The following is a 27,863-nucleotide window of genomic DNA, read 5'->3' as shown; positions in this document are numbered from 1 at the left end:
AAAATATCAAGTGAACTAAAGCATTGAATTTATAACATGATTATCACACGTTATTGCCATGCAATATTTTCTACTGTATAGATTTTAATAAGAAATTGAGCATTTTATTGCAGTGCTCATTCAATTAGTACAGAATATGACCATTTAGAACATGAGAAATGATTATGAACACATTAGGTGTGAAAGAGAAAAGCTTTTTATTGGGTGAACCCTAGGCAAGACCATCTATCCCAGTCACACTGAATTTGTACATTTTAAACATTGCATAATATACCAGAAGTTAAAGTTGACATGACGTTGTGATATAACGACATCAGTCGTAGTTGTTATTCCTCTGGCTGAGCAAGAAACAATTTACTTTTTATTTTTTACTAAGTGTGATCATATTCAATCATGCATAAATCAGTGGTTTGCAATGAGTGGACATCAGCCAACTCATCAAACAGACTGGGCACCTGCAGATATTACAGACTGAATGCATGAACCACAACTCTTTTTCTATCTATAGTTTTTTTAATCAATTGCCAAAAGAGGCAAACAGTCCAGAGTAAAGATAGTGCAGCTGCTCTGTGCCACTTGTGGGATCTGAGACCAAACTAAACTAACTCAACCGAAAATAAATCAATCTCACTGCAACATACAGTACTTGGGATGAGACATGAGATATGAGATTTCCCTCTTCAGCGCCAGTTGACATTTCAATGAGCAACAAAGCCATCACAGTAAGGACAGTATGATTGTCTTTAGCTAAAAACTATTGAGTTGGTAGCAAACATCTTGAAAACGCATACAATTTTTCAAAAAACATCCGTTAACAATCAATTTACATGCGCTTAAAGTTATCTGGAGTGGGGAGTGCCGTTGCCGAAGTCAAACATGTCAGTCACAACAAATTGCCTATATACCAAGGTAGGGAGTGCAAGATGCAGCATAACTGGAAGGCTTCAGAATACTGTCGCAAATGTAAACATAGCTTAGCTCCAGCAAAAAAAACTAAAAAAACTAAACACCCACTGTAAATTGATTGAATCTCTAGGTTGATCATATTGTTTGCATTTAAAAAGCCCTTGTGTGTGTTTATCAAAAACATGCGCTTATCTGTTAGTTTCACTCTATGTGATATAAAAAGGGTGGGTGTGTGTTAGTGCAGAGGTGTGTCTGTCCTTGTGTGACAAAGGGGGCTCGCGTCCACCTCTGTGTAATGTCCAGTGTGCCGGCACCCCAACAGTGAACATATCCCTGACACAGTTTGATGTGTAAGCTACACATACCATGTTGCATTTGATCATTAGGAAAAGGCAACACCATCAATAACTATTTGTGAATACAATTTCAATGAATCGATAAACCTCAGTCATGAAACTGTTCTCCACAAAAGAATTGTGTCCTGAAATGCAGTGTTTACACACACAACAAATTACTGAAGGCTTAACAACTAATTGTGCCCAGTGTTATCCTCACTGTTGTGCTTGGAATGCAGTGTATTAAATCTACACAATTCAATATGCTTCAAACAATGTATCAGCCTACAATAAACATGTTTTTTTACAAGATAACAGTCAACTTTTTTTAGCCAAGGTATATTGTCATTGGATATCAAAAGATTTTTCCAGGCGTCTTCTCAAGAGATAGAGATATTTAGCAGAGCTATTTGACTTATCTTGACTAATCTCACTCAGTTACTATACAAACAATGCAAAACTAGCCAACATCATCAACATTTTCTAGCTTTGCAAGATCCAGTCCAACTTCCATAAGAAGTTGTGCACTATACAGTGTACAAAACGTGCAGTTTAAGAGTTAAATATTAATGTACTTTTAGAATACGTACAAAAAAAAACAAGGATATAAATTGATATTCCTTCACCATTATATAAAAAAAAAAATGCAGATTCAAACTTGCCCCCAAAATGTCTCTCCTAATAAAGGCTATATTAAACATACATTCCCTCCAAAATACAGAGGGTAAACCCGTTAAGGAAGCATATTTGTCAGTCAAAGCAAAAACAACACTGTCTCTTAGTAGGGCTATGGGTTTGTTCTGACCATCTAATCTATTTAAGAACTCTGAAAACTCTGGGAGGTGCCACACCTTCTATGGTCAGGGGAAACTACTGCATGGTCCTGCATGTATGAGCTGGATTTCTCAAAGGGTGCTAAATACATGCATCATTCCCTTCTTGTTTCTTGTTTAATCAATGACTGTGTACAATATTATAAGTGTCGACTTTTTATAGACCATCATGATCCCTTAAAAGACCCTTGAGTTAGAAGATTAAAGAAAAAACTCAATTGAAGCCCCTGAGTGAATCATTGGCCTTGCATGGCTATGGCCATATTTTGTAGCATGAAACGTAATTTACAGTTCCTCATTTTCAGTTGGGCAAAAATCAGGCACAAAAAGTTGGTAAACAGACTTATTTACATTTTGAAACAATAATTAAAAGAAAAAAACACAAACAAATGTAGGATCCCCTCAATAAGCATCTCCATGTGGAGAATGATTCCTCCTCTTCCATGATATGTTTGCATCTTCCCTGGAGCTTCTAATACTGGTTCTTCACATCCGAGAGCCCCTCTCCTGAAGAATCTACAAAGTCAGGTACAAATAAACAATATGTAAAAACAAACATATGAAGCCACTTTTGTCAGTTTATAAAACTCCAAATTCTACTTCTCTTAACATTCAAATGGTAAAATATGAACTGTTTGCCGTAAACAGGGCAAGCCTACTAAAACTGCAAACGATACATCGAGCTTGACCGTTTATCCAATTAGACACTTACCGTCCAGGCATGCACGCACACTCTAAACGAAATAAAAGGCACATTCAAGGATGGGGGCTCTAGTTCCACTAGGCCAGGGAGAGTCAAAGCGAGGTCAGACTACCAATTTGCCTTGACTACCGAGTCACTATTTTAGGTCATGTATGAGGGACCCATCAGTGTGTAGTCACTGGAGGTGGCTGAAGCAGTGTGGGATGTGATGAAGCAGCGGCCCGGCTCAGACGCAGGGCAGCCTGGACTAAGCAGAGCAGGGGCGGTGGGAGAGACTGTAGAGGACGGGGGGGAGGGATGGCAGAGGGGCCGACAGGCAGGCCGTGTGCTCCTCACCGCTGAGTCACGAGTGCTCAACGGTGACTCAGTAATCAGAGTCATTCATTTCATAATCCGTGTCCTCGTCCTCCTCGTTCTGCACCACGTGCCGCATGCAGACAGCAGAGGAGGGAACACAACACAGGCCACGTCTTACACACACACACACACACATGATTGGGAGTCAGAGTGTTGTGAAATGTTCTGGGGTTTGAAGGTTGGGTTAGAGGGGGGAGGGGAAATATTTCAGAATGTTTACCCCCTCTCTGACATTTTCCAAAGCAGAAGGTGACTCGCTGACTGGGAATCTAGATCCCGCTGTTGCTGCGACTCGCTAAACTTGATTGACAGTGCTCCTGGTACTAAAACTCGGCATTCGTTTCCAACCGCAGTAAACAATATGAGACACAAACAACATCCCCTCTGTAGGCCTAGATGAAAATGCACTTTAATACCCAGCTCAATTGCCTTTCTTTATGTGTGTGGCGTGTGTAGCTCATGCAGGGTGTGCATGTTGTATGTGTGTGTGTGTGCATGTGTGTGTGTGTGAGTAACAAGCCCACACAGGGACCTGCAGATGGGAGTATTAATTTGTGGAGATGAGGCCGCTGCTCTGGTCCCAAAGCCCTGGGAGAGAACGCCATTCTCCTCTAATGCTCCCATAATCCCCAAACACACTCTCCACGTCCCAACAGCCTGGATTAGGTGAGTTGAAGGGGGGGTTGTTTAGGTTACAGGCTAAGATGTCATGAATCTTTAAGCTGGATTGAGACTATTATACCCCATGGATGGTCTTGGACTGATTTTAGATAGCAGATATGGAATCTTTAGTTTTTGTGTTTAAAAAGACTAATTTGTTCCTAAATTACTATAAATACATCATAGACTAACTGAACTGAATTTTTAACTGCGACACTCACGTGAGGTAAGGTATTCAAGGCCATCTGAAACAGCCTTCTGTGTGAAGCCCAGCAATCAATCTACCGTGGCAGTCTCCACCAGGGCTCATGTTAATGTAGATATCCAGCACAAGCCACCATTCACATAAACTGTTCATGAATTCCTGGAAGGCTATACTGCTGATATCAACACCCTCTCACACACACCAGATGGCTCACCTTGGCTTTCTCGCTGGGCTCGCTGTTGGTGCCGTACGATTGGTTGTGCAGCTCCTTGGAGACCACGCACAGGAACTCGGCCTGGTCTTCGTTCCCATAGTTGTAAGAGGAGCCGATGCTGACGAGCTACGGGAAACAGAGAGAGACAGGAACAAACGGGGGGTGAGCCTCACGCATGCTGAACCAGGACAGATACGGGGGGTGAGCCTCACACATGCTGAACCAGGACAGAGACGGGGTGAGCCTGACGCATGCTGAACCAGGACAGAGACGGGGGGTGAGCCTGACGCATGCTGAACCAGGACAGAGACGGGGTGAGCCTCACGCATGCTGAACCAGGACAGATACGGGGGGTGAGCCTCACGCATGCTGAACCAGGACAGAGACGAGGTGAGCCTCAAGCAGGCTGATTCAGGACAGAGACGAGATGAGCCGGAGAATAGACAGTAGGAGGACAGGAACGAAGGGTGGATGGGAAAGTAGGGGTAGTTGGAAAATCCTCTGGAGAGAGAAGACTTTGCAGCACAGAAAGCTGGCACACCGAGACATGAGTGAGAGATATGCAAACAAGGTAGTATATGAGTGAGAGAGTGAGAGAGAGAGTGAGAGGCAGAGACACGTGAAAGGAGATAGAGGCTCGAGATAACAAATAACCAAACAGAGTTGTACTTGTGAGGTGATAAGAGACTGTAAATGAGAGGTCAATGGTTTCAAGCATGGGGGTTATGACTAATGACTAAATGGAAATGGTTAGTTTCAGACCAGGCACATTACCATATCGGCCCCACTGCAATAATACAAACACAAGCCAGCATGCAGGCCGGGGCAGCAAACAGGTGACAGGAACACCATGGAACCAGGAACACACACAGCGATTGATATTTACATTTACATTTAGTTATTTAGCAGACACTCTTATCCAGAGCGACTTACAGTAAGTACAGGGACATTCCCCCCGAGGCAAGTAGGGTGAAGTGCCTTGCCCAAGGACACAACGTCATTTGGCACAGCCGGGAATCGAACCATCGACCTTCTGACTACTAGCCCAATTCCCTAACCGCTCAGCCATCTGACTCCTGACTATTTAGACTTGACAAGAGCATGAGACTGTGTCAGACAAACAAAACCCAGTTCTCGGAGTAGAAGGCCTCTTAACCACACTGTTCCCCGTGTGTTCCGAGTCCGTGTGTGGAGTTAAATACCCAGCTGTGCATGTCGGGGCATGCCACACGACTCATTAGCCTCTTCTGACGAGCCTTGTTGTTGCCAAGAGCCCCCCCCCCCCCTCCCTCACACACACACACACACACACACACACACACACACACACACACACACACACACACACACACACACACACACACACACACACACACACACACACACACACACACACACACACACACACACACACACACACACACACACACACACACACACGGCAAGAGTTTTTGGCCCACTCTTCAGCACCATCCTCAACGTGTTGTTCCACTGTCCTGCCCTCGGACGTCTGGCGCACCAAACCCACGGAGAGAGATGAGACACCCGCCCCTCTGACCACCACGCTCAGCGCCAAGCGAGCCCAAACATCTTCAATTCGGTTTGTTAATTGGCTAAGCGTTGTTAGCGACAAGCTAACCAAACACTCTTCTAAGGACTTCCTTGATAGAAATGGCTGTGGGCGGGGCCAGGATGACCCAGGTGGCCAGTGAAGTGCTCTCCCCTGATGACTGGCGGCACACCGCTGCCCTCTAAGCCCCTGGTGAGGAAGACTTTCAAGGGGTTTCCTATCTGAACCCTGTAAGACGATTAGAGAGATTCCAGTTCTGAGGGAGATCCACAAATCCCTGATCCCTCTGGGAGTTGGGAAGTGGGAGATGGGGGGGCCAGGAAGGACTCAGAGCTCTCTCACACACACACGCACACACCATAATAGCTTTACCAAGCATCCCCGAGCCAAAATGAGCAAGGCATCTCTTAAAAGGGGTGAAGTGCTGGATGCTGTTGTTTTGTTTGGTTTTTACCCGGGACCTACTTTTTTTCATGACGGATCCAGGGATTTCAGTTTAGAGAAACCACGTAAATAAGTTACAGTACGAAAGTCAACTCAACGTTTGCGGCAAAGAAGTGATGCGGACACACAAAAAACATTACTGGGAGATTCATCAAACTATAAGGTGCATGTGTTGACTTATTTGCCCCATAGGTGAGCAAACAACATTAAATAGTATAAAAAATTGATATAAATATGAAAATAAAACCCAAGACGGCCAACACCTGTGTTTACGGGGGGGTGGGGGAGGGGTACAAGGGGACCATGCAGTGACCCATGGACAGAAAGTTGTGGGACACACCTCTCCGCTGTTGTTTGGCAAAGTAGTAGTAGTAGTAGTAGTAGTAGTAGTAGTAGTAGTGGTAGGCAGCTCCCCCTTCACCTCCCTTGACACAATCAGCAGAAACTCTGACTGGTGGGCCCGCCCGTAACCTATACTGACAAGCTGCAACAACCAATCAGAGCACAGAGGGATGCCCCCATTTACAAGGGGGAGGCATTTGAAGTTGCATTCAAAAAAAAATAAAAGAATAAGTTTTCCCCTAATATGGAATCGATTCTCTGGGCAATGTGGGGGTTGCAGGGGCCGGGGAGGGGAGGTCCACAGAGGGAACATGTGCATGGTGAGGCTGAGCGGACGTCTTTACCTGCTCGAACTTCCAGCCGTCGGACATGGTGGACACCATCTGTGTGAGCTCCTCCTCCTGACACTGCAGCACGCGGTACACGTGCTTCACCGGAGCCTGCGGGGAGGGACGCGGACCGTCAGGGGATACTGCACAGCACTCTGGGGGAGAACTGCACTCACAAACACACGCTAGCGCGTGCGCACACATCTCCACACACGCACAGCTAAGTGTCCACTATCGCCCCGCATCCATCTCCCTTCCCTGCTGCGGAGCAGTGAATCATGGGATAGCGCAGGCACGGAGACAGCTAACGGCCCAGATGGGGCTCACAGAGGAAGGGTTGTTGGCCTAATGGATCGACAAGGAGAGAAACTCCTTGCAAAACGTACACCTACCTGAGATGCTTTTTGTTGTTGTTTTTTTTAAGATATAATTTTTTTACCTTTTTCATCTTTTATTGAACAGCTTAAGTGTGACAGGAAATGCAGGTGCGGTAAGCCTAAATGGTACACGTGGTCCTTATCCGGTGCGCTACGGGGGAAGCCCTACCTGGGACGTCTTGCAGTCACGTTCCCTGATCTTGTCCTTGAGAAGCTTTATCAGAGATGTGATATTGTAGAATTCAGCTTCCTCTAAAACACCTTGAAGAAAAAAAAAATACAAAAAAAAGAATAAAGATAATGTTACTTTTAATAATGTGTTTTTTCCCCCACAGGAATATTTGTGAGGGGACTGTACAAGGTTGAGTCCAGGCCTGCATTCCCGTCCCCAGTTCTGCGGTGAGTCCTACCTTCCTCTGCCAGCTCTCTGTTCAGCACCAGCTTGCCATGCCGCAGGTAGTTCAGCACAGGGCCAAAATATGCAGGGTCTCGGTCTATCAGATAGGCACCAGTCTCATCCTGGAGATGAAGAGAGAGAGAGAGAGACAAAGGCCGAGAGAGAGAGAGAGAGAGAGACAAAGGCAGAGAGAGAGAGAGAGAGAGAGAGAGAGAGAGAGAGAGAGAGAGAGAAGAGGGAAATTCAAGTATGTCAAAAAAATTGAATTCAGGCCTAGTGGTGTAGCTTCTTTGCACGTTTGCAGACATGCACACACACACGTAAGCCATGCCCTTCTGCTCGTCAATCCCGCATGTCCCCTCATGCACTGGGGGGTTTGTTCATCATTCCAGCAGGACCACTGGGCATTCCCCTACTTCTGTGATTAGAACACCCGGGTCTCTTGGGGAGGGGCAGGTTAAAACAATTAGAGCAGAACAGAAAGAGATTTGGAACAGGAGGCTGAATCCACAGAGGGGACCCGAGTCAGAGGAAAATACCACGGCCATCCTGCCATGGCAAACAAGGAGGAGCACAGATCGGTGCGTCACTGGCATGTTTTCTTTCACCGAAAGCAAAAGATAATAGAGGCTGTGGGTCAGGTGGCTGTCAGTTATTAAGTCGAGATGATCTAAACAAATCCTACAAAAACACACTTACAATTACAACTGAAACAACAGTGACCAAGCAGGTTTTCCTGCAGCGGTTCAGATCACACTAGAAGCAGCCAAAACCTTGTGTAGGGAGGGGATAAATGCAAACTTTGTGCAAATCCACTTAAGGCAGCAGGATGTGTACGTTTGCATACTTGAAAATCTGGCTTCGGGATAGACACCCAGGCACCTTAGGCCCATGCACTGACTGCAGCTGTGCCAACATCATTTACACAAGAACACAAGCTTCATTTTCCTACTTTTCAGGCCGCGGCCACAGTCAAATCCAAACAACCCCCCTCCCCGCGGTGGCATAGAAGCCCACATTCACAGCTCCCTCGAGCCGTCAGAGCTGGAGAGATGGGCTGTCGTCAAACCTGGAGAAACCCATTAGTCTTTCCAATAATGAGAAAATGTCCCAGAGCGTTTCTCTGTGGTAATGAATCTGAACCCTCTCTTACGCTGTCTGACCTCTTTTCCATCGTAAAAATACCCCCCAGGACCCCCATGGATTTCAGCTCTATTCTGGCCCCAAAGTCAGCTCCTCACACCTCCACAGACATGAACATTTAACCACAGGTAGAGGCAGAGGCTGAGGTTGAGGTAAGAGGCAGGGAGCAAGGGATTAGGACCAGGCCAAGCTGGTGACCCGTCTACAGATGTCACACCAACACCACTAACAGTCACAGCTCAAAGCTCTTTCCATGAAGCCAAGAAGAGACATCAACACACACAGCGATTTAAACCCGCCGACGGATCTGCGCCATTGCCAAACCCACAGAAGCAGGGCCAAGCCCCAAAACGGAACGCTTGGCCTCGTCAGCACCAGTCGTCAACACAGGGCCTTCTATAAGAGAAAATCCCAACTCAAAACGGGTATGGACGGTCTCCCAAATCCAGACTCAAGCAGGCCCAGTTGTGACTCATCTGATGTCAAATCTGTCTCTCGTCTGCTTCTGCTATTGGCATCGACTGGAGGCGACGTTTGTGAACTTTGGAGTCAGGGCACCATCCCGCCTCCTCCTTCGGGCTCTCCCCTCTGTTCATTAGCCGTCGGAGCTGGTCCCCAGGGTGTGCAGGCTCCTGTGGGGGGGCCCTCGCTCGGGTGACCCCATTCTGAGAGAGCGGTGATTAGAGGGGCAGTGGCTCGTGATTGATGTGAACCAACAAACAAAGGACACAGTGTTTTAATGAAAAACAAGAGCCACTCTCCAGGGGGCCCAGGGTGGGGGAGTGCGGAGAGACAAACAGGGAGGAGGAGAGCAAGCTGGGGAATACGGAGCAGACCGTGGGGACATGGAGAGCGAGGAGCGAAGGGGGGTTGGTTTTCTTCAAAGGGACCGTACGACCGACCGGAGATGTGATCCAGGAGCCGACGTAGGATCCTCAGAAGACGCTGACTAGTTAGCCGACATGAATAATTCAGCACCCTTGCTATTGTGGGATGTAAGTTAACACTCCTCTCATCAAACCGTCTTTGAGAGACTTGTTTATGCAGACGGGGCCGAAGGGGAAACGGGATACACCGGGCTGAGGAGACGAGGATTCTCTCTTCTCTCGGTCTTCCAGTTTTTTTTGTTTCGTTATTTATTTATTTTATTTTTTACTTACGCCTACCAAATAACATACTCGTCAATTGTTCTGACCAGTGACTGTGCGACCAAAGTACAATCACCAGGAGGGATTCACAGTTCACTTAACTGTGGACACAGAGGAAGGAAAGTGGACAACAGGCTAAAAATGAGAAGGGAAAGTCTGTGGAGGCGAGCCATAGGCTCAGGGATGGCCAATGGAACAAGCCTAGCTTTCTCGTTTCATACTTTTCAAGATTTGTTTCTTGTTTTCATTTGTACATTGTATGTTTTGTGCTGGCAATGTTTGAAATATTCATTATTGCGCCAATAAAACATTCAAATGAACTGAGAGGGAAAGCCTCAACACTGAGGACAACTTGAACAGGAGCCTATGGCCCAGACTAATCTTTCTGACCCACGCACAATACATATCCTCTGACAGGAAATCCCACTGAGACCCACCCATCAAGCACATGCATGTCTGATGTCCTCTTGCACTGCAGCTGACTCAACCCCTTCAGTTGTCAACTTCTAGACTTTGGATGCTCAAAAGTTGAAACGTTTAAAAAATCATTTTTACAATCTTGGAATGTTGGTCAAATTCCACGAAAATGGACCATCAGCTGTCTCTGGTCAGTAGCGTAGAATCTATTGCTATTGCACACAATTGCCGATAAGAGGTTTGAAAGATGCAGACCTTTGCGTAGTCACATGATGGGGATCTCGGCATGGTGGAAGTCCGTTGGCTGTAGAGCCACAAATGTACATATTTATAATACACTCATTTGAATAATAATGGGCGAGCAAAACCTTCTTTATGGAAGCCCTCATACAGTGCAGGTCCTCAATAATCCACATATTAGCCTACATACCAAACACTGCGGGACACAATTCGCTTATCTGAAAATACTGCAGGGTGTCATTTGAAACTAAGTCTGACCTTTTCCTCTGGGGGACTTCTTTCTTCTGCCTTCACAACATGGCACCCATCTTCCGTCCTGGCGCCCCAGATGATGCATTTAGCTGAACAATTTATGATGGATGAATGTTTCAGGGTCTAAATGAGCAGCTCCTTTTAGAAGACCCTAAAAGCTTTTCCCCCCGTCATGAGAGCCTGTTAAGAGCTCTGGCTGCGGCTTGGAGAGAGCGGGCAATCACCGTTGTCCAGAGCATTCTCTCCTCTCTGCACTGCCGCATCAACCGAGGAGCACAAACCGACCACAATGCAGGCCCCATCACTCAGGCCCCTCACGGGGGTCCCGTTGGGAGGACGACAGTGATAATGCCACCCTGGGCTGGTCACTAGGTCTGCAGGTGATCCCGGACGTCCCCGGTGTTTGTGCTGACGGGAGGCTACGTGAGGACAGTATGGACGGCGCGAGGAGCGATGTCACCGTCAAATATTTACAACGCCTCCCGCTGTGAGCTCAAGCATGTGCTAAAGTTTGAGGCCAGCATTAAATGCGGCCTTTGCGTCTCTCTACACACGCAACAAAGAGGGCCTTCCAGGAGGGCACAGCGAAGGCGAATGTGAAAAGAATAAGATGCGAACCGAACAAGAATTTTATGAAAGTGGAATTCTTGAAATATTTATGCAGCTCTCAAAGCTAGAGAGCTGTGTTTCCTCCTGAGTGTTCCCTGCGCTGGGCTTACATGAGTGGCCCGCCATCACACACCGACCGTGACAGGCTTTACAAACTTGTTAGGAGTACTCAAGTCATCAGGTAGTACAGCCATCAGCAACTTCCTGTTTTGTTTGGAAGGTACCTTGCTACGTAGTAAATATATACTGTAATTATTCCCCCAACATACCATTATCTGCTTCTAGAACTCTGTGATGTCAGCGACACAAGCTTCTGTTAAACATGGCTCATCACTAAGACAGCGCATGTTGCAATTCTCTCTCCAAACATCAGGCACATTTTCCCATTGACATGACAGTACCGTTCCTAGAAATCACCCTCGGGATGCAGAAACATTGGTGACAATCCGTCAGCAGTTGTGACCGGCCGTGTATGTGACGCGAGCCTACTTCCACTCTACTCTTCACGTTCCATCTTGGCCCAACGTGTAACACCGGCTCCAGTCAACAGCATCAATAATCCAGGCCCCATCCAGAAGCTCGTCAGACTAGGAGACTGAGACACTTGTTTCATTGGCTGGAAAACACAACACTGCCTTCGCAGAGAAAGGGAAAAAAAAATTGTCTTTTTTTTTTTACGGGGTAATCACGTTAGCCTTTCAATAGGAGCTTCCGGCTCATGCAGGGTTGCGTGAGGTGACTGAAGAAAAACAAGCTTCTCATTCATGTGCGAGATGCTTGTGTCTGAACATCATAAAGGCTGACTATAGGTCTAGCAGGGCGTAGCTATATAGGGAGCTGCCATTAGTCAAGTGTGCCAGTAGGCAGACATACACACCATAAGCCTGGTAACCCAATCTGCACTTAGGGGATTTGGATAGGCTTGGGCTGCTCCATTTATGATCAGCTGTTCACATTTGGATAAAATCACCCAAAAAGCCACTGATTACTCAGAGATTATGTGATTTGGATGTTAATATTAAAGGCCTCTGAAACAAGAGAGTGTGATGCAGTGATTAAGATTAAATGTGGTAGTAGATAAGTGCAACGGACCGTAATGAAATAGGAAGATGGTGGAGAACAACACAAACTCACTCTTTTGGCGCACACAGACACACACACAGACAGTGCTGCTTTGGTGAAGACTAGGACATGAATCGCCCACTGCTCATGGCAGATGGACCAACAGAGCCCTTCAGTGGCATCATCCGTTGGCTTCACATTTACAGTGCCTCACCCCACTTGGTAAAGACTGGAGCAGTCATCCCACATGGATGAGGGCATCCACACAAGCAGCTCTATGTAGACCAGACACTGAGCCAGAGGGGAAAGGGAACAGGGGTGGGGGGCATTGTTTGTTAGAGAGGGAGAAATAAAGAGAAAGAGAGAGTGAGTCAAGTGACACAGCACAATAGTGGGCCTGCCCTGTGGATGGGACATTTGCATGGGGAGTCCAGACTTGTATGGTCTATCTATCTTGTTCAGGTTGTCTGTATTGCACTGCCTGTATTCTCGTACAGGACAAACTGCCTTTTCGTTCTTTGAATAACTCTGTTAGTTAAATAATAAAGTTGTTAAATAATAAAGTTGATTATTTTATGTTATCAAGCCCCCATGTCCCCAACAGTCATGTCAACTTAACATCTCACAGCTGGTATCAGTCATGAGAATTTAAAAAAGACCTCGCTGACTAGAATTGTTTACTAAAAACAACTTCATAGTTTAGTTTTAGAAGGAGCAGGTCGCTGAGCATGCAAGTTAGGCAGTGCCATTTTTTGCAAGCTTTTTTTCTGTCTGCAACTAGCCACACGCTAAGACAGCACAGTCAGCAACACCATCATCATCATCATTGTGGCACACTGTGCCTGTCCTCAACCTAGACTGTGTTGTAGTCAAATAGCTAGCTAGTAGCTAACATCATGTCTTTTGACGTCTGTTGGAATTTGGGATTAATATACGTTGTTTCGCCAACTGCTGGAAATAAAATATGTTGCTACTGTAACAGGTCTCTCAAATAAACTATTAACAATGACATTTTACAGAGATACAAAGTTGTATTAACAAGAATGTACGTATATTCATTCTAAAAATTAAACCATTCACAAAGCAGAGTTTGGAAGATAGCAGGCTAGCTCCGCTACTAGCTAGCTAACATTACCTTATCGGAGTCGAGCTCGGGGTCAGCTTGGCTCAGTCGGTACAGAAATGATTTCGGATCACGGCACAGTGTCTGTCGTGTTGTCAAGAAATACGTTCCCCCAACGTTCAAGCGAATCCATTTCGAGGCCCCGATACTGGCCGTCTTGTCTACGGTATAATGAGGCAGACACCTCCGGTAAACGGCGCCGCTAATATCGGAGCTGTTTTCTGCCATCCCCTCTTCTCCGCCCTCTGGTACGACTGCCGTGACAAAAGCCCTCTACAGTAGACCACACTTCATGCAAGGCGACTGAACCACTCCTCTTCCTCCACCTACTACGGGTAGGTGTTTCTGGTCATACCGTTTTTACGAAGATTAGGCCTACTGATATCTCAGCCACATAAATCTTAGATCTCCAACTAATTTCCACTCTTGTTGACAATGGTAATTCAGGAGTTTGTCTATAAAATGAGATGGTACCGTATCTATATTGTAGGCTGTCTAATAGGTCCTAAATGTAGTCTTAAACCCGTATTATCCTCCTTGTAAACGGAACCATATTTGTATTGTATTGTTCATAACCATTTGAAGTTGTCTTTTCATGGGAGGATGTAATCATGTTTATAGCATGGCAGGTTGAAAGAAGACAGGAGGCATATCATTATTGTATGCCTAAATCCCTACATGCTTTAATTACTGCACTACCAAGCATTACGTGGAAAATTCATCATTCAACAACTACTGACCTAGCGCACAAATAATCAGAGAGAGAATGAACAGATTCATTAAATTATCAGAAATATGATTAAATCACTGAGCAAATAGAAAATGTATATGATATAGTAAGAAAAAAGCTGTAAAATATTATAGTTTACAATAATTATTCACATTCAAAGGCTTTACATCTCAATACATACACAACATGGCCCCTGAACATGACTTCAATCCAAATATGATTCATATATTAGAATTTAAATAACACAGAATGAACTAGAGGCTAAACAATAGCCATCAAATAACCTTATACAAGAATAAAAATACAAAAACTGTATCCTAATATCATTGCATTACTTGCTTCAGATTTCAATAATACATCATCTGTACATCACAGTTCTAGTCGGTTACAAACCAGGTAGAGTATTACATACACAATGTAACCGACTGCCGCGCCATCTTGATTTTAAAAATGTTCTAGCAAGAGAGGAGGAAACTCTTTATCTGTAGCGTTTCCTCAACTTTAGAGCGGATACAGCAATTTAATCTGTTATTTGGATCAGACAGAAGATACCCTTTTGCTGACATCCATCTACATTCAGCCCAAGCCTGAGGTCAAGAGGCTGCTATCCAATCGCTCCAGTCACACACTGCACACTGACTCGGCTGGAGGAAGAGTCCTTCGAGAGGACCGCAAGATAATGTCAGAATTTAAAGTATTATATTTTTCTTTAATAAAATAAAAAAAGGAGAAAAAAAAATCGAATCCATCGCACAATTTATAGTGGGCCAGGTGTCATGTAGACAAACCATAGAGAAACTCTAAAAGAGCCTTGAGAAGCCGACCAGGAAACTGCCAACTCGCCTTGGGAATACAGCTTTACTGTGATTGCTTCCAAGAAGTGATAGTTTGCATGTATCTCTGTGTTGAATCTTTCCTGTTCAACGTGGGGTGGTCAGCATTCGATTTCGCTTTTTTTCTTTTCTTCGAAAGAACAAACTGAAGATGAACCAATAATCCCACCAAAAAAAAAGTATTCAAACCACAAAGAAATAGCCAGTGAATGGTACAGAACAGCCAAATAATTCAATAATATCAGCCATGGTTGCCAATGCAGTCAAAATAACCACCTTAACTTTAATAAACTAAATTTCCAGTGCCCCGGAAGAGAAGCGGACAAGCCTGAGCTACCAACTGGCTGTGCAGAAAATCTAAGCGAGTCTTATGATTAAAACAAAACAAAAAGAGTACAAGCTAGTGGCATGTTCACCCACCCCCTATGAAACAGGTCTATTATTGACTAACTTCCTCTCTCACTGTCTAACCAAAACCCAAACTGAACTGTGCAGCAACCAATTCAACTCTGACATTACAGGGGCCAGCACTCGGTTCTGAAACAGTAAATGACCCAAAACGGGCAATATATCAGCAAGAACCAAGAGCCTAGAGAACAAAAATAAAATATACTATGTGAACCATGGGAATCTGACAAAAATAGACTTTATTTGGGTTCGTGTCTAGTTGAGGTAAGATAACGAACCGGGCTGTGTTCGGCTTGGAACTATGGAGTATATAAATGGCGTTAGGGTCTGAGGAAACATTAAGCATACAATTTTGTATTAGGATATGGTTTAAGGTATGATACTGAGGGTTAGGCTCTGGTTCATGCTTGATGCTGGATTGTGTTATGGTGTCGCTGAAGCAGGAGCCCAGTCCTTGCACTGAGAGATGGTCCTAAATGGTACCTATGCCGGTGGAATTCTACAGACAAGCCTGTCCTCTCTTTCCCCTGCAGAATGTACAAGAAGCCAATGTGCATGGTAGCAGTCTCATCATCCACACATGGAAAAAATGCAATAGAAGCCCCACAGAGAGCACAAAGAACAAGCAAAGCAACCCTGAATCCCATGGTGTCTTTTTTTTCCTATTGGTTCAGCTCATTTCAGAGAAGGAAAATAAACAAGGTCTAGATGCCATAGATGCCAGCGTCTCTAAAAGAGTTTGTTTACATTGCGGTGATGAAGGGCACTAAAGAGGGTGTTACTCTGCTCCGTGATTGGCCTCAGAGCTAGGAGGAAGGAGTGGTCACAGGAGGAACTGCTCTCCTATAGGCCAGGATTTTGGTGTTTGTGATAGATCTTTCTCCACACTTCCTGGATTTTCTTACACCACTTGTCAGCGTTTCCACTGGGGTCCATCAGATAGTATGTTCGATTGGGCTGCAAGGAAAATAAGAGGCCATTAAAAAAATTGTTCGATTCACAGTGTAGTAACTATAGACAGATACCAATAACCCACTACTCTTGTCACATTTACCGTGTGAACAAAGAAGGTCTTGAAGTTCTTGGCCTCGGGGCGCAGCTCTGGGGACCAGGGGATCTCCCCCTTCAGGACCTTGTTGACAGGGTCCACGTAGTACAGGTGTGGCCCCTCAGTGAGCAGCAGCTGCCTCCGCCGAGCAAACAGGCCCTGGAACGTGTTGTAACATAACATGACCACCAGAGGGGGCTAGTGTATGTGTGACATTCCCCACCAGAAGGGGAATTCCCCTTCACTGTTGGCTGAGATCCATTTTCATGAAACTGAAATATTTCTTAGACAACACCACATGACATCGAACCCAATGACACCGCACCTGACCAAATCCACTACACTAGCTTGAGGAGAGAATTGGACTTAAGAAGACTTGAGGAACAGGTTAAGACAAACTAGTTTTAGCAAGAAAGATCCACTTACCTTCCGCTTATCCACCGGACCCATTTTAAGGATCAAATTATTCTCCACAAACTGATGCCTGTGTGAATGAGAAACCCCAAAAAATTCAGCACATTTACTACAGACTGCACACACACATTTGAAAATCTGAATTCAATAGACAAAAATGCATTTCCTTTCAAATATGACACTTTCTACCAGTTGCCTTTCAAAGACTGTTTTTCTGTTGCATTACATGATACATCCAGGCCTGTCCACACTCAGACAGACGGGGGAGGAGGGGGCGGGGCGTCATTACCAGGTGTTTCCACTGGTTTGTTTCTCCAGCAGCAGCTGCTTCTCCACCTCTGAGAACTGCAGATCCAGCTCAAAGGAGTTGTTGTCCAGGTCGTGGATGTACTGCTCGATGTTGCTGCTGGACCTCTGTGGGGGAATGGACTCGGGTGTGGAGAGGGAGTGGGTGGAGCTGGATGGGGCCACCTGCATGCTGCTGAACTGGCTCAGGAGGTCATCGTACTGGGGGGGGGGGGGGGGGGGGGGGGGGGGGGGGGGGGGGGGGGGGGGGGGGGGGGGGGGGGGGGGGGGGGGGGGGGGGGTAATTAAGAAGATCATGGACACTTATGTTGTTATGAGAGTCCTACATTAGGTGATATGAAAGAAATTCAGCCGGTTGGTACACAGTGTTTGGGTGTTGCCATTTCACTTGGTCAGCCCACGTTAACTGAATAACGAAACGTCATGAAAAACAGATCTGGACAGTGTTTCTTAGGCGTCAAGGTACATCGTCATCATCATCAGTCGACCTGGGTGTTCTTACATTTCCATAGCAGTCCTCGTCATCCTCTGACATGGCCGGCAGGTAGGGCGTCAGCTTCGGGGGGGTCTGCACGTGGATGTCCCCCCAGGAGATGGTCTCGAAGAAGGGGTGTCCCCTCAAGGGGTCGTACCCTCCACTCTCCTCACAACCAATCCGCTTGGAGGGGTCCAGCGACTACGTGGAAGTTCACAGCGTAATGTTAACTGAGGTTCTACCTGTCTGAAGACTCCATGTTTGCTTTGCACATAGCGTAGCTGTAAATACAAACAGACCCTGTTGTTAGTGGTGTTAATGATGGCTGTGAGATGAAAACATAACCTACCAAAAGCTGTTTGACAAGATCCTTGGCTTTGGGGAAGAACTTCTCAGGGAATTCATATTCCAGCTTTATTATCTTCTGGAATATTAGGTACTCGTTTCTGGTACGGAAAATACACATCATGTGGAGAACATTTAGAGAGGATGAAAAAAGTTGACAATGTGAGAGGGTGTCTATAAAAGATCTGTAGAGTAGATGACCACCATAATACCAGAATTATTCTTGAACTTAATAACTAGAGGTTAAATGTTCAGGTTTTGTGAAGGTACAAGCAGGCATTCTACTGTCCTTACCCAGCTCTGAACGGTGGTAACCCAGCCACCAGCTGATAGATTATGCATCCTAGGGCCCAAAGGTCAGAGCTAAAAAAAACAAACAGAACCACCACCAGGTCATTTTTGGTCATATTGTCCAGAAACCCAATTCCCACAATGCATGCAGAATCAAATGTATTATAGGCCTAACACTCTAAATGGACTTAAGATCAGCTGTCTAAAGGGTTGGTGTCGTGTGGTAGGCCTCCCTCACCTTTTGCAGGCTGACTTCTCCGTCAGCAGCTCAGGAGACACATACTGGGCCGTTCCTACAAATGAGTTTGCTCTTGCTGCAGGACGATAGAAAAATTGATCGTGTTGAGTATGTTGACACGAGGCAGGTTACAAACAGGCAGAGCACAAGACAAGAGTTGGGATGCATGAGGAAAGCAGTTCCCTCAGATAGAGTAAAGGATGAGGCGCCCACAAGCTGGGTCTTCGACAGAAACAATGTTGACAGAAATATCAATATACCTTGGTTGCTATCCGAGGACAGCTGCTTTGCCGTTCCAAAATCTGTTATCTGGATGTGCATCTCTTCGCTCAGTAAAATATTCTCAGGTTTCAGGTCTCTAAAAGTGGAAAAGTGAGGTGAGGTGGATGTTTCCCATGACAAGACAAACCTGGTATGTTTGTATTGCAACTGATTTACACTGAATTAATTGTATATCATACATATTCATATCTGCAACTTTCTTACCTGTGTATAATCCCCTTATCATGCAAATATTCTAGTGCGCTAACTATTTCAGCCGAGTAGAATCTAGTACAGGTCTCATCAAAGGAGCCGATTTTGCGAATGTATTTCAAAAGCTCCCCATTCTTAGCATAGCTGAGGCCAAAATCTGACAGAGGGTTGTTAAGGACAATGTCATACTACAAGAAGCAAGAACAGTGTATACTCAACTAACAACAAAGAAAGATGAGATAATTCTGTTACTAATGGCTCTTTTGCAGTACATCAGATGAAGATGAAGGTTTAACAACCATATCCAATGACACACTTTATTCATTTGATCAATTACACTGGACGCAGGCACTTAACCATTAGCCTCGACATGAGGCTTTCCTCATCTATATTTGTGTAAACATCAGAGCGTTGTTTTTCCATTCACACTGGATTGTCAAATTGAGGTTGAGTGGGTGTGGGGCGCACAGGATGCATACTGTGTGTTGCAGTCATTCAGGCACCAGTCTGTGATGCCCTGCTCTTGTTAATGAAAGGATACACAACTTTTCATCGTCCTGAAACGTAAAGTAGAGTTTCACAAAGAATGGATGATCTAGAATGGACATTACATCCCGTTCTCTTTTGACGTACTGCGCCTTGTTCTCCTTCATAATATGCCGTTTCTCCAAAATCTTAACTGAAAGAGAACGATATTTTGGTGTTAGTCAAGAGGGCTGAACTAAGTACAAAGTCAAAAGGACAGTCATGTATACTAATGTTGTTAAACATTTATTCAGCCTTTTATTACACAACACAGAACAGCTACTTACTTGCATATTCTTTTGAAGTTGACTGTTCTCTTGCCAAGACAACCTATGAAATGAAAGACAGCATAAACAAACAAAGTTTAGAATCCTAAATTCCCTTGAACAAAGAGGCTAGCTGTTATTAAAACGTCTTAGCCCTTTGTAATCAATCAGGTTGAAAAGAATTGAAGATGAGTACCTCAAGTATTTGACCACAAGAATGCAAGCATGTAACAACAACTATCTCAAGCTAATTCATAACCGAGATGGAATGTGACGCTACGTACGGTAGAGAAGGATCCTTCTCCCAGAATCTTGCCGAATTTGAAGTCATCGGGCCTCTTCTTACGGGGCTGCATGGGCTGCGGCGTCCGGAGCTCAGAGCCCTGGCTGGCAGGCTTGCTCGAGGCCCGAGCTTCAGAGGCAGATCCCTCCATGCTTGGACAGTGACTGCTACTTGCGCCTGGGATAGCAAGTGGCGAGCAGGAGTCAGGCTGATTTCTTACCATTGATGGATGTGGGCAGGAACAGATGACAACGCTGGATTGAATGGGCACAACATCATACTGCAAAAGGAAGAAAGACAGGGGTGTCGTTAATTGAAAAGTACAGCATTGACTAAGGATAAGGATTCCAGTAAAGTATAATAAATAAATTAAAAAACTGTAGGCATTTGTGTAAGTCTACTTGAGGAAAGGGGCATTTTTTCACACAAAAAGGCTGACTCCTTTCACACTTGAAAAGAGGCAAATTGTGAAGGTGAAGTGTGAAAATATTTAGCATATAAGACTCTAGCATATAAGAATCTTCAAATGCATTATTATGTTACCACTGTGCAAAAGTAAATATAGTAGTCTCCATGCTAAAAAGGGAAATGACTAGTCTACATGCTATTCATATGTTTTCAACCGCACTATGACAACAAGCACGAATGAGACGAAACGGTTCCACGTTCGTTAACGTGCCAATCTCGTGCACAAGGTGGTGAAATAGATCATGGATGGCGTGAAGGACAACAACAAATAGTGAAAAACAGTATCGTTAAAGGATTATAAGTAAACAAGGACAGAGTTAATATGGAATCATTGCCCAGCAATGCGGTCCGCCATTCATCTATTCGAAGCATTATGTTGAAGGTGCTTTAAAATACACATAAGGTAATAAAGGCTGATTTAAATCGTGGCTTTCACTGTGCTAGTACTGCTAGCCACAGTGGGCCCAGCCCTTTACCGGCCATGATGTAAAACACTATTTAGCTACTAGACTAGCTAGTTGCATACATCTTCCACGTGACAGTCACTGACGTAAAGTTTGATGAGATACGCAGCTTGGCTCACTCGACATAACATTGTTTACATAGCTAGGTGACCATCATGATAAACGTGCTGGCGTGTACCTTATAATGGTCAACTGTAAATACAGGTAGCTAGGTGCCCCCAAACGCTAGGAGATCGTTATAGGCTATAAATATAGCTCGCCATGTTAGCATTTGTCAACGGCAGCTAAGGGGACAATTTCAGAAAGGACGTTAATGTGAAGGTCGTTCCATGCAACCAATTTCAAAAATAGTCAACACTATAATTCCCTGCTTGTATTAATTAAATGACAACGGAAATTTAAGTATCTATGGAGCATGTTTCACATTATAAATGTTTAGCGCTAGGTGCTTGTCCATAGTTCGATGGCTTGCTAGCTAGCTAATGCAATGGTTAGGTAGCTAACGAGACAGACAAGCCTGGCTGGGCCACAACATGCACGAATCTATAATGATCACACTGTCAGTGTGTTCACTAAACCCACTCAAATTAATAGACTAAATATACAGAACTGGCGTGGCCAGTTAATTGTGTTGCCACTGTGCTACTGACTAATAGTTTCCAAGCCAAATGGTGTAAACAGCGGGCTAGCTCACTAGGCTGGGGATGAACCAACATGTAGCTAGCTAGCACCAGCTGGCTAGATTAGTTGGCTCGAGTAACACACACTAGCTAGCTAAAGTGGAGCACAACTTTGATGGGACTGTTTCTACTGTGGTCAAAGAGGGCAGTGACAGCAAGAAGTTGATAAGCCAATTAGCTAGCCATCCATCCACCACCGACATGACAAACGAAACACGCACTGCTGCATAATATCACACCTTTTAGCCGGCCAAGTAGACTTCCTAGCTAGCTAGCCAGCAGATTCCATCCATGCAAAGTTGTTGACGAAAAGCATCCAGCAGTGTGGCTAGCTAGCTAGCTGGTAGCATGGGGGGTCTAGAACAGAATGAGTCTTTGGTACTTTTCGTTCAAATGTTAATGGACATCTGTTTTGCTTAATTTATATATGTTAGCTAGAATTTAGATATTTGCCGATAACAGCGAGATTGGTTGACTTATTTGAAGAGCACAACGGACTTCTCAAATACTACACAAAAAATGTGTCACTGTTGAAAAAGCAAATGATGTACATGTTGAAAAAGTTGAGGCCGCGAAACTCCAATTCTCAATCTGAAACATATCGTTTTGAGTTTAAAGAAACTTTTAATTCTATTTGGATTAATAAATATGACAAAATATAGGAAGTGCAACAGGGCCTTTTCTATTAAACTGTTCTGAGATTAACACATATCAATATATTCAGGGAAAGAATTGTTAGCAAATTCAATGGATGTGCCTGGGTTGATCATGTATGACACTTAGCTAAAGCTACAACATAAACCCAGATCCATGGAACTATTCCAGTAAATAGACAGAACCAGTTCAAGCGCATTGCCAGACTAAAGCGCGTAGGGGGAATCATAACAATCGATGAAATGTTGCGGGTTAGTAAGCGTTAATAAAAAGCGCAAACTAATTTGTTAAAGACAGTTTGGCAGTAGTATAAAGAGAAAAATGCACATAGCTAGTATTATCCAGTCCAGCGGAGTATATTATAAGCTTGCGCTAGCAAGCTAGCATGCTATGCTACAACAGTAACGACGTTAGCAAGGTCCTCCTGATATTACCGCTGTTTGAAATGAAGGCCCAACGCATCGAAAATGTTGTCAAACTGCCGCCACACACAACATCTAAAGCAATGGCTTCGAGATGATATTCGGATGAAAGTTGCAATACTTACTAATTGACTTGTGGCTCTTGCCATGGAAGTTTTCCGCGAGTATTTATTTGGAATAAAATAATTACAGAACCTCCAGTAATGGCTGCCTCGCCGCCTTCATTTTCCAGCTGTGACGTCGTTCCACAACAATGTTACCGCAAAGACAGGAGAGGATACTTCCCTGTATCCGCCCCCTCGCTTTTTTTTCTTTTCCTTTTTTGCCAAACTTAATGAAAGGTCAGAATAATAACTACTTTAATATTTATAATGCAATTTTATTGTTAGGAATGACTGCCCTAACGCTAATAGTTTACCAATCTGAAATTGCCTTACAAAAAAGCGTCTATGATTTTTTGGAAAATCATCGCCTTGGACGTCTCGCAGCAACGGTTTATAACTGTTCTTATCATGTGTGATATGTCCTAGGTTACCATATTTAGACGATATCTCTGTTGAGACTCGGACGCTCAATAAATCTCCCTTCTTATTAGTATTCTAAAGTTTTCGCGAAACCAGGATTTGACACCCCAGTTGGAACTACGGGAACTAGAATCCCATAATCTACTATATAAATAATCAAAATAATGTGTTTATAATGAACGTTTAGCTATTGATGAGCATTTATTTACAAATTGGAAATAAACATCATACCATGATTTACACAATTCCTCCCATTTCTGTTGACATGATTAGATAAGTGAATTTATTTTATTGTAAATCATTGAAGTTTACTTCATACAAATCAGTGGTTTGAACAAATCCTGAGGGTCACTTTCTGTGTTCCTTTAGTTCTTCATCATCGTCATCATCATCTTCTGACACCCTAGCTTCGTCACTGCTTGAATCATCTTCCTCAGCAACACTAAATCACAGAAAACAATCAATACAAGGCAATCTTTAGAACTGCATGACAGACAAAAACTGTTGTTAAATTAACTCCTGCAACATAAATGCAAACGTCCAATGGATATGTTAACAAGCAAACCACTTGAAATAGATGTCTCACCACTGAGGTCTGTTGAGGTTCATGCACTCCCTCCCTGAGTCAACATCGAAGGGATCTGCAAAAACAACATGTTGTGACCCAAGGGAAATTTTAGTATAGTTTAAATAACAAAATGTTCCAAAGCTGTAAGTCTTGAGGAAAAAGGAGATCAAACATTAAATAAGTAATCTACTAATATTCTATCTCCTAAAATGGCCATCTTGTATTTTATAGTCGTGTATTTATATCAATTTATCTCTGTCTTGCAGCAAAAAACAATTGCCCTCCAAGGGCACATTTTGTTGTTGTTGAAGTTAATGCTTATAGTATCTAACCAAACTCCTCCTCTTCTGGTTGTTTGTTGATGTACTCTTTCTCAGCAGCCAGTAGCTCGTCTTCTGACTGACAGGCTGCATAGCGCTCCAGCAGTGTTTTGTTCAGGTCCAGGAATACTGTACCCCACTTAAATTTTCTCAGTAGGATTACAGCCAGGTCCTGAAAGCCTACAATAGAGACATGACCAATCATAATAGACCAAACTAAGAACCAGAATCTTAAAAATCCCATATAAATACTTCTAGTGGCATCTTTAATGGTGTCATGGTGTTTCGACTGATGTAGTATTGGTTACAAGTCACCTGTGGATCAGATCTAGCCTTACCCACAATGCAGAACGTGGCAGCAAAAGCCTCAACACAAGATAACTTGCAAGGCTTGCCATAGTTGACTGGGTTTGCTGCCACCAGGAAAGGCAGCAAGCGGGGATGACTCCCTGTCATCTTACTGAAGGGAGTCTCATCAAGCTTAGCCCAGGAGCAATCAATGACTGCCAGTCCACTCTGAGCCACAATCTCTCTGATAACAACACATATGAAGACACATTCAGCCATGTGAGTTAGTGATACAGTCCCCAATAAAGATTTTGCCAGCTCCATTAACGTTTCCCGACTAATACCATTACCTTTACCATGCAACTCAACACTCACCGGTCTGCTGGTGTGACATATTTTGTGCCCATGGGGCTCAATATGAGGCCATTGAACCTCTGGTTAAGACGAAGGTTACGCACAAAGCCTTTACGGACTAGCTTCCTGCCAGTACAGCGCTTGGGGTCACAGTGGCCAAGCTCCCACATAGCCAGCGGACAGGGCAATTTAACCTGGGCAGCTTCCTCTCCTTCCTCTGGGTGCAATGTGGCTGAAGAAGAAAAAGGATAATGATTACAGTGGAAGGACAACATCATTTTCGTTCAGTTAATTGGACGTGCCTCTGATATTCCTACAAAATACAGTAGGAGCTAAATCTTTTTTTGCGTTTTGGACGTCCATATGGACGTCCATAGACTGACGGCGATGGCTGCTGATCTTTGCATGGATGGACGGACGGCGATGCTGTTCAGAGTGCCGTCCATAGAGGGAGCAGATATTTTGGACGGCGTCATAGCCGTCCATATGGACGGCGATGCTGTTCAGAGTGCCGTCCATAGAGGGAGCAGATATTTTGGACGGCGTCATAGCCGTCCATATGGACGGCGATGCTGTTCAGAGTGCCGTCCATAGAGGGAGCAGATATTTTGGACGGCGATGGATTAGCAGGGACGTCCCTCGTGCCGTCCATAGAGGGAGCAGATATTTTGGACGGCATCATAGCCGTCCATATGGACGGCGATGCTGTTCAGAGTACCGTCCATAGAGGGAGCATATATTTTGGACGGCGATGGATTGAATGTTTAGCAGGCTGTTGAGCTAACAGAACTGCCGAAGGCTACCATAGCATGTAGCTAGCTACATTAACTTTGGATGACTCTATCTTTTGTCAAGTTAATTTGTATGAATTGCATGTTAGTGCAATATTTACGCCTTTATTCTGTTTTTTTTACATAATCAGCAGTATGATCTCATGACAATATAGACTTGAAAAACAATATGTTATGGTTTGGGTTTGCCTATAGGCTACATTTATTTTAATTATTTCGAGAATTGTTAATAAAGACTCATTTAAAAGGTTAACATTGTGTTATGACCCTATGAAATACATTGCCATTTAGGTCTTTTAAACCGTCAGTTTAAAGTGTTTTATGGGTGGATTTGAAGCCACCAGTCAGTAGCTCCAATCTTGCGCACGAACTTTGCGCACGGAGACAAACGCAAAACAACAAACACTCGCTTGGAGCGGAGACCAATGCAAAACACAATACGATGTGTTGAGCCAAACCAAAGCCGTCAAAGGCTACCATGAATGTAGCTACAGCAACCGTGGATGACTCAATAAGTTTTGTCACGTTATTTTGTATTAATTGCATTTAAGTGAAGGCTATATATTTACGCCTTTATTTTATTTTTAACATACAAAAGTAGGCCAATCAACAATATAATCTCATGACAATACAGACTTGAAAAACAATATGTTATGGTTAGGGTTTGCCTAGATATAGGCTACATATATTTTAATTATTTCGAGAATTGTTAATAAAGACTCAATTAAGATTTTAACATTGTGTTATGACCCTATGAAATACATTGCCCTTTAGGTCTTTTAAGCCGTCAGTTTAAAGTGTTTTATGGGTGGATTTGGAGCCACCAGTCAGTAGCTCCAATGTTGCGCACGAACCACTTTGAGCGGAGACAAATGCAAAACGTAATAGCCTATGGGCCTAACACTCCAAATGTTAACCTTTTAAATGAGTCTTTATTAACAATTCTCGAAATAATTAAAATAAATGTAGCCTATAGGCAAACCCAAACCATAACATATTGTTTTTCAAGTCTATATTGTCATGAGATCATACTGCTGATTATGTAAAAAAAACAGAATAAAGGCGTAAATATTGCACTAACATGCAATTCATACAAATTAACTTGACAAAAGATTGAGTCATCCAAAGTTAATGTAGCTAGCTACATGCTATGGTAGCCTTCGGCAGTTCTGTTAGCTCAACAGCCTGCTAAACATTCAATCCATCGCCGTCCAAAATATATGCTCCCTCTATGGACGGCACTCTGAACAGCATCGCCGTCCATATGGGCGGCTATGACGCCGTCCAAAATATCTGCTCCCTCTATGGACGGCACGAGGGACGTCCCTGCTAATCCATCGCCGTCCAAAATATCTGCTCCCTCTATGGACGGCACTCTGAACAGCATCGCCGTCCATATGGACGGCTATGACGCCGTCCAAAATATCTGCTCCCTCTATGGACGGCACTCTGAACAGCATCGCCGTCCGTCCATCCATGCAAAGATCAGCAGCCATCGCCGTCAGTCTATGGACGTCCATATGGACGTCCAAAACGCAAAAAAAGATTTAGCTGCCTCTCACAAAATACTGGACTAGTCTTCAGAAACAGAAAGTAATGCCTCTGTTGCTTTGTGTTTTTACCTTGTAATGCGCCATGCATTTCTTCTGTGAAAGTTTCAAGGGATTTCCCTTTCATCTTGTGTCTTTTATCTTTCCCTTTATTGTCAGAACGCTCAAATTTACCCTGCTTCTTTCGTCCCATGACAATAAACTATTTACAATGTAGCTAGCTAGGTCAGACTTACTGGCGAACTATCTCAGACTAGTGAGAAAACTTCCAGCAAATTCACTTAGTTAGTGGCTACCAAGAACGCATATCCTTCACCAAATTCCGATGGACTATGACATGATTTGTAAAACGATTGCTGATCTTTCTTAGACAACATCTTAGTAAACGCAATATTAATACACTGAAATGTCAGCCATGCATTCATGTGGCGCACACAAGAGACGCAGGCGCAGTTTGCGTATTTTGATCAGCTGACCT

At 44.1% G+C, this 27,863-nt stretch overlaps 3 protein-coding genes across 4 annotated transcripts; all 3 read right to left on the bottom strand.

Annotated features, from left to right (window-relative positions):
• Positions 1-178: 178 nt before the first annotated feature.
• On the bottom strand, positions 179-13,991 carry kctd5b (potassium channel tetramerization domain containing 5b). 2 transcript variants are annotated; one of them, XM_047033111.1, is made up of 7 exons: positions 13,679-13,991; positions 7,686-7,794; positions 7,445-7,536; positions 6,914-7,009; positions 6,568-6,711; positions 4,214-4,339; positions 179-2,590 (listed from the first exon to the last, which is right to left on the bottom strand). In XM_047033111.1, exons 1-7 carry the CDS (start codon positions 13,892-13,894, stop codon positions 2,561-2,563), a joined length of 813 nt encoding a protein of 270 aa, XP_046889067.1. In that variant the 5' UTR covers positions 13,895-13,991; the 3' UTR covers positions 179-2,560. The 2 variants fall into 2 exon arrangements, with proteins under 2 accessions (XP_046889067.1, XP_046889068.1); XM_047033112.1 differs by lacking the exon at positions 6,568-6,711 and having other exon boundaries at positions 13,679-13,986.
• A 330-nt stretch (positions 13,992-14,321) lies between these two features.
• pdpk1b (3-phosphoinositide dependent protein kinase 1b) lies at positions 14,322-23,256 on the bottom strand. Its single transcript, XM_047033054.1, has 14 exons — positions 23,116-23,256; positions 20,304-20,582; positions 20,041-20,083; positions 19,770-19,907; positions 19,241-19,385; positions 19,015-19,112; positions 18,755-18,830; positions 18,520-18,588; positions 18,230-18,326; positions 17,908-18,081; positions 17,389-17,606; positions 17,112-17,169; positions 16,692-16,844; positions 14,322-16,594 (listed from the first exon to the last, which is right to left on the bottom strand). The coding sequence occupies exons 1-14, from the start codon at positions 23,137-23,139 to the stop codon at positions 16,481-16,483; spliced, it is 1,686 nt and encodes a 561-aa protein (XP_046889010.1). The 5' UTR covers positions 23,140-23,256; the 3' UTR covers positions 14,322-16,480.
• Positions 23,257-23,783: 527 nt separating this feature from the next.
• tsr3 (TSR3 ribosome maturation factor) lies at positions 23,784-27,845 on the bottom strand. Its single transcript, XM_047033107.1, has 6 exons — positions 27,458-27,845; positions 25,066-25,276; positions 24,741-24,934; positions 24,415-24,582; positions 24,101-24,155; positions 23,784-23,956 (listed from the first exon to the last, which is right to left on the bottom strand). Exons 1-6 carry the CDS (start codon positions 27,576-27,578, stop codon positions 23,863-23,865), a joined length of 843 nt encoding a protein of 280 aa, XP_046889063.1. The 5' UTR covers positions 27,579-27,845; the 3' UTR covers positions 23,784-23,862.
• Positions 27,846-27,863: the final 18 nt, after the last annotated feature.

This window comes from Hypomesus transpacificus, chromosome 13 (genome assembly GCF_021917145.1).
Source record: "Hypomesus transpacificus isolate Combined female chromosome 13, fHypTra1, whole genome shotgun sequence".
NCBI classification, from domain to species: Eukaryota; Metazoa; Chordata; class Actinopteri; order Osmeriformes; family Osmeridae; genus Hypomesus; species Hypomesus transpacificus.
This window is presented reverse-complemented; position numbering and strand designations above follow the sequence as displayed.

Bases quoted from the DNA above. Each gene is read 5' to 3' on its own strand.
- kctd5b (XM_047033111.1), bottom strand. From the start codon at position 13,894: ATGGCAGAAAACAGCTCCGATATTAGCGGCGCCGTTTACCGGAGGTGT. The intron at 6,712-6,913 runs GTAAAGACGTCC...TGGTTGTTGCAG, and splicing joins ACGGCTGGAAGTTCGAGCAG to CTTGTCAGTATAGGTTACGG. The intron at 2,591-4,213 runs GTGAGCCATCTG...CTGACTTTGTAG, and splicing joins AGCCCAGCGAGAAAGCCAAG to ATTCTTCAGGAGAGGGGCTC.
- pdpk1b (XM_047033054.1), bottom strand. From the start codon at position 23,139: ATGGCAAGAGCCACAAGTCAATTA. The intron at 19,386-19,769 runs GTATCCTTTCAT...ACCCTCTGTCAG, and splicing joins TCAGGACGATGAAAAGTTGT to ATTTTGGCCTCAGCTATGCT. The intron at 18,082-18,229 runs GTAGGTTATGTT...ACTTCCACGTAG, and splicing joins ATCTTGTCAAACAGCTTTTG to TCGCTGGACCCCTCCAAGCG.
- tsr3 (XM_047033107.1), bottom strand. From the start codon at position 27,578: ATGGGACGAAAGAAGCAGGGTAAATTTGAGCGTTCTGACAATAAAGGG. The intron at 24,156-24,414 runs GTTAGATACTAT...TTGTTTTTGCAG, and splicing joins ACCAGAAGAGGAGGAGTTTG to ATCCCTTCGATGTTGACTCA. The intron at 23,957-24,100 runs GTGAGACATCTA...TCTGTGATTTAG, and splicing joins AACCTCAACAGACCTCAGTG to TGTTGCTGAGGAAGATGATT.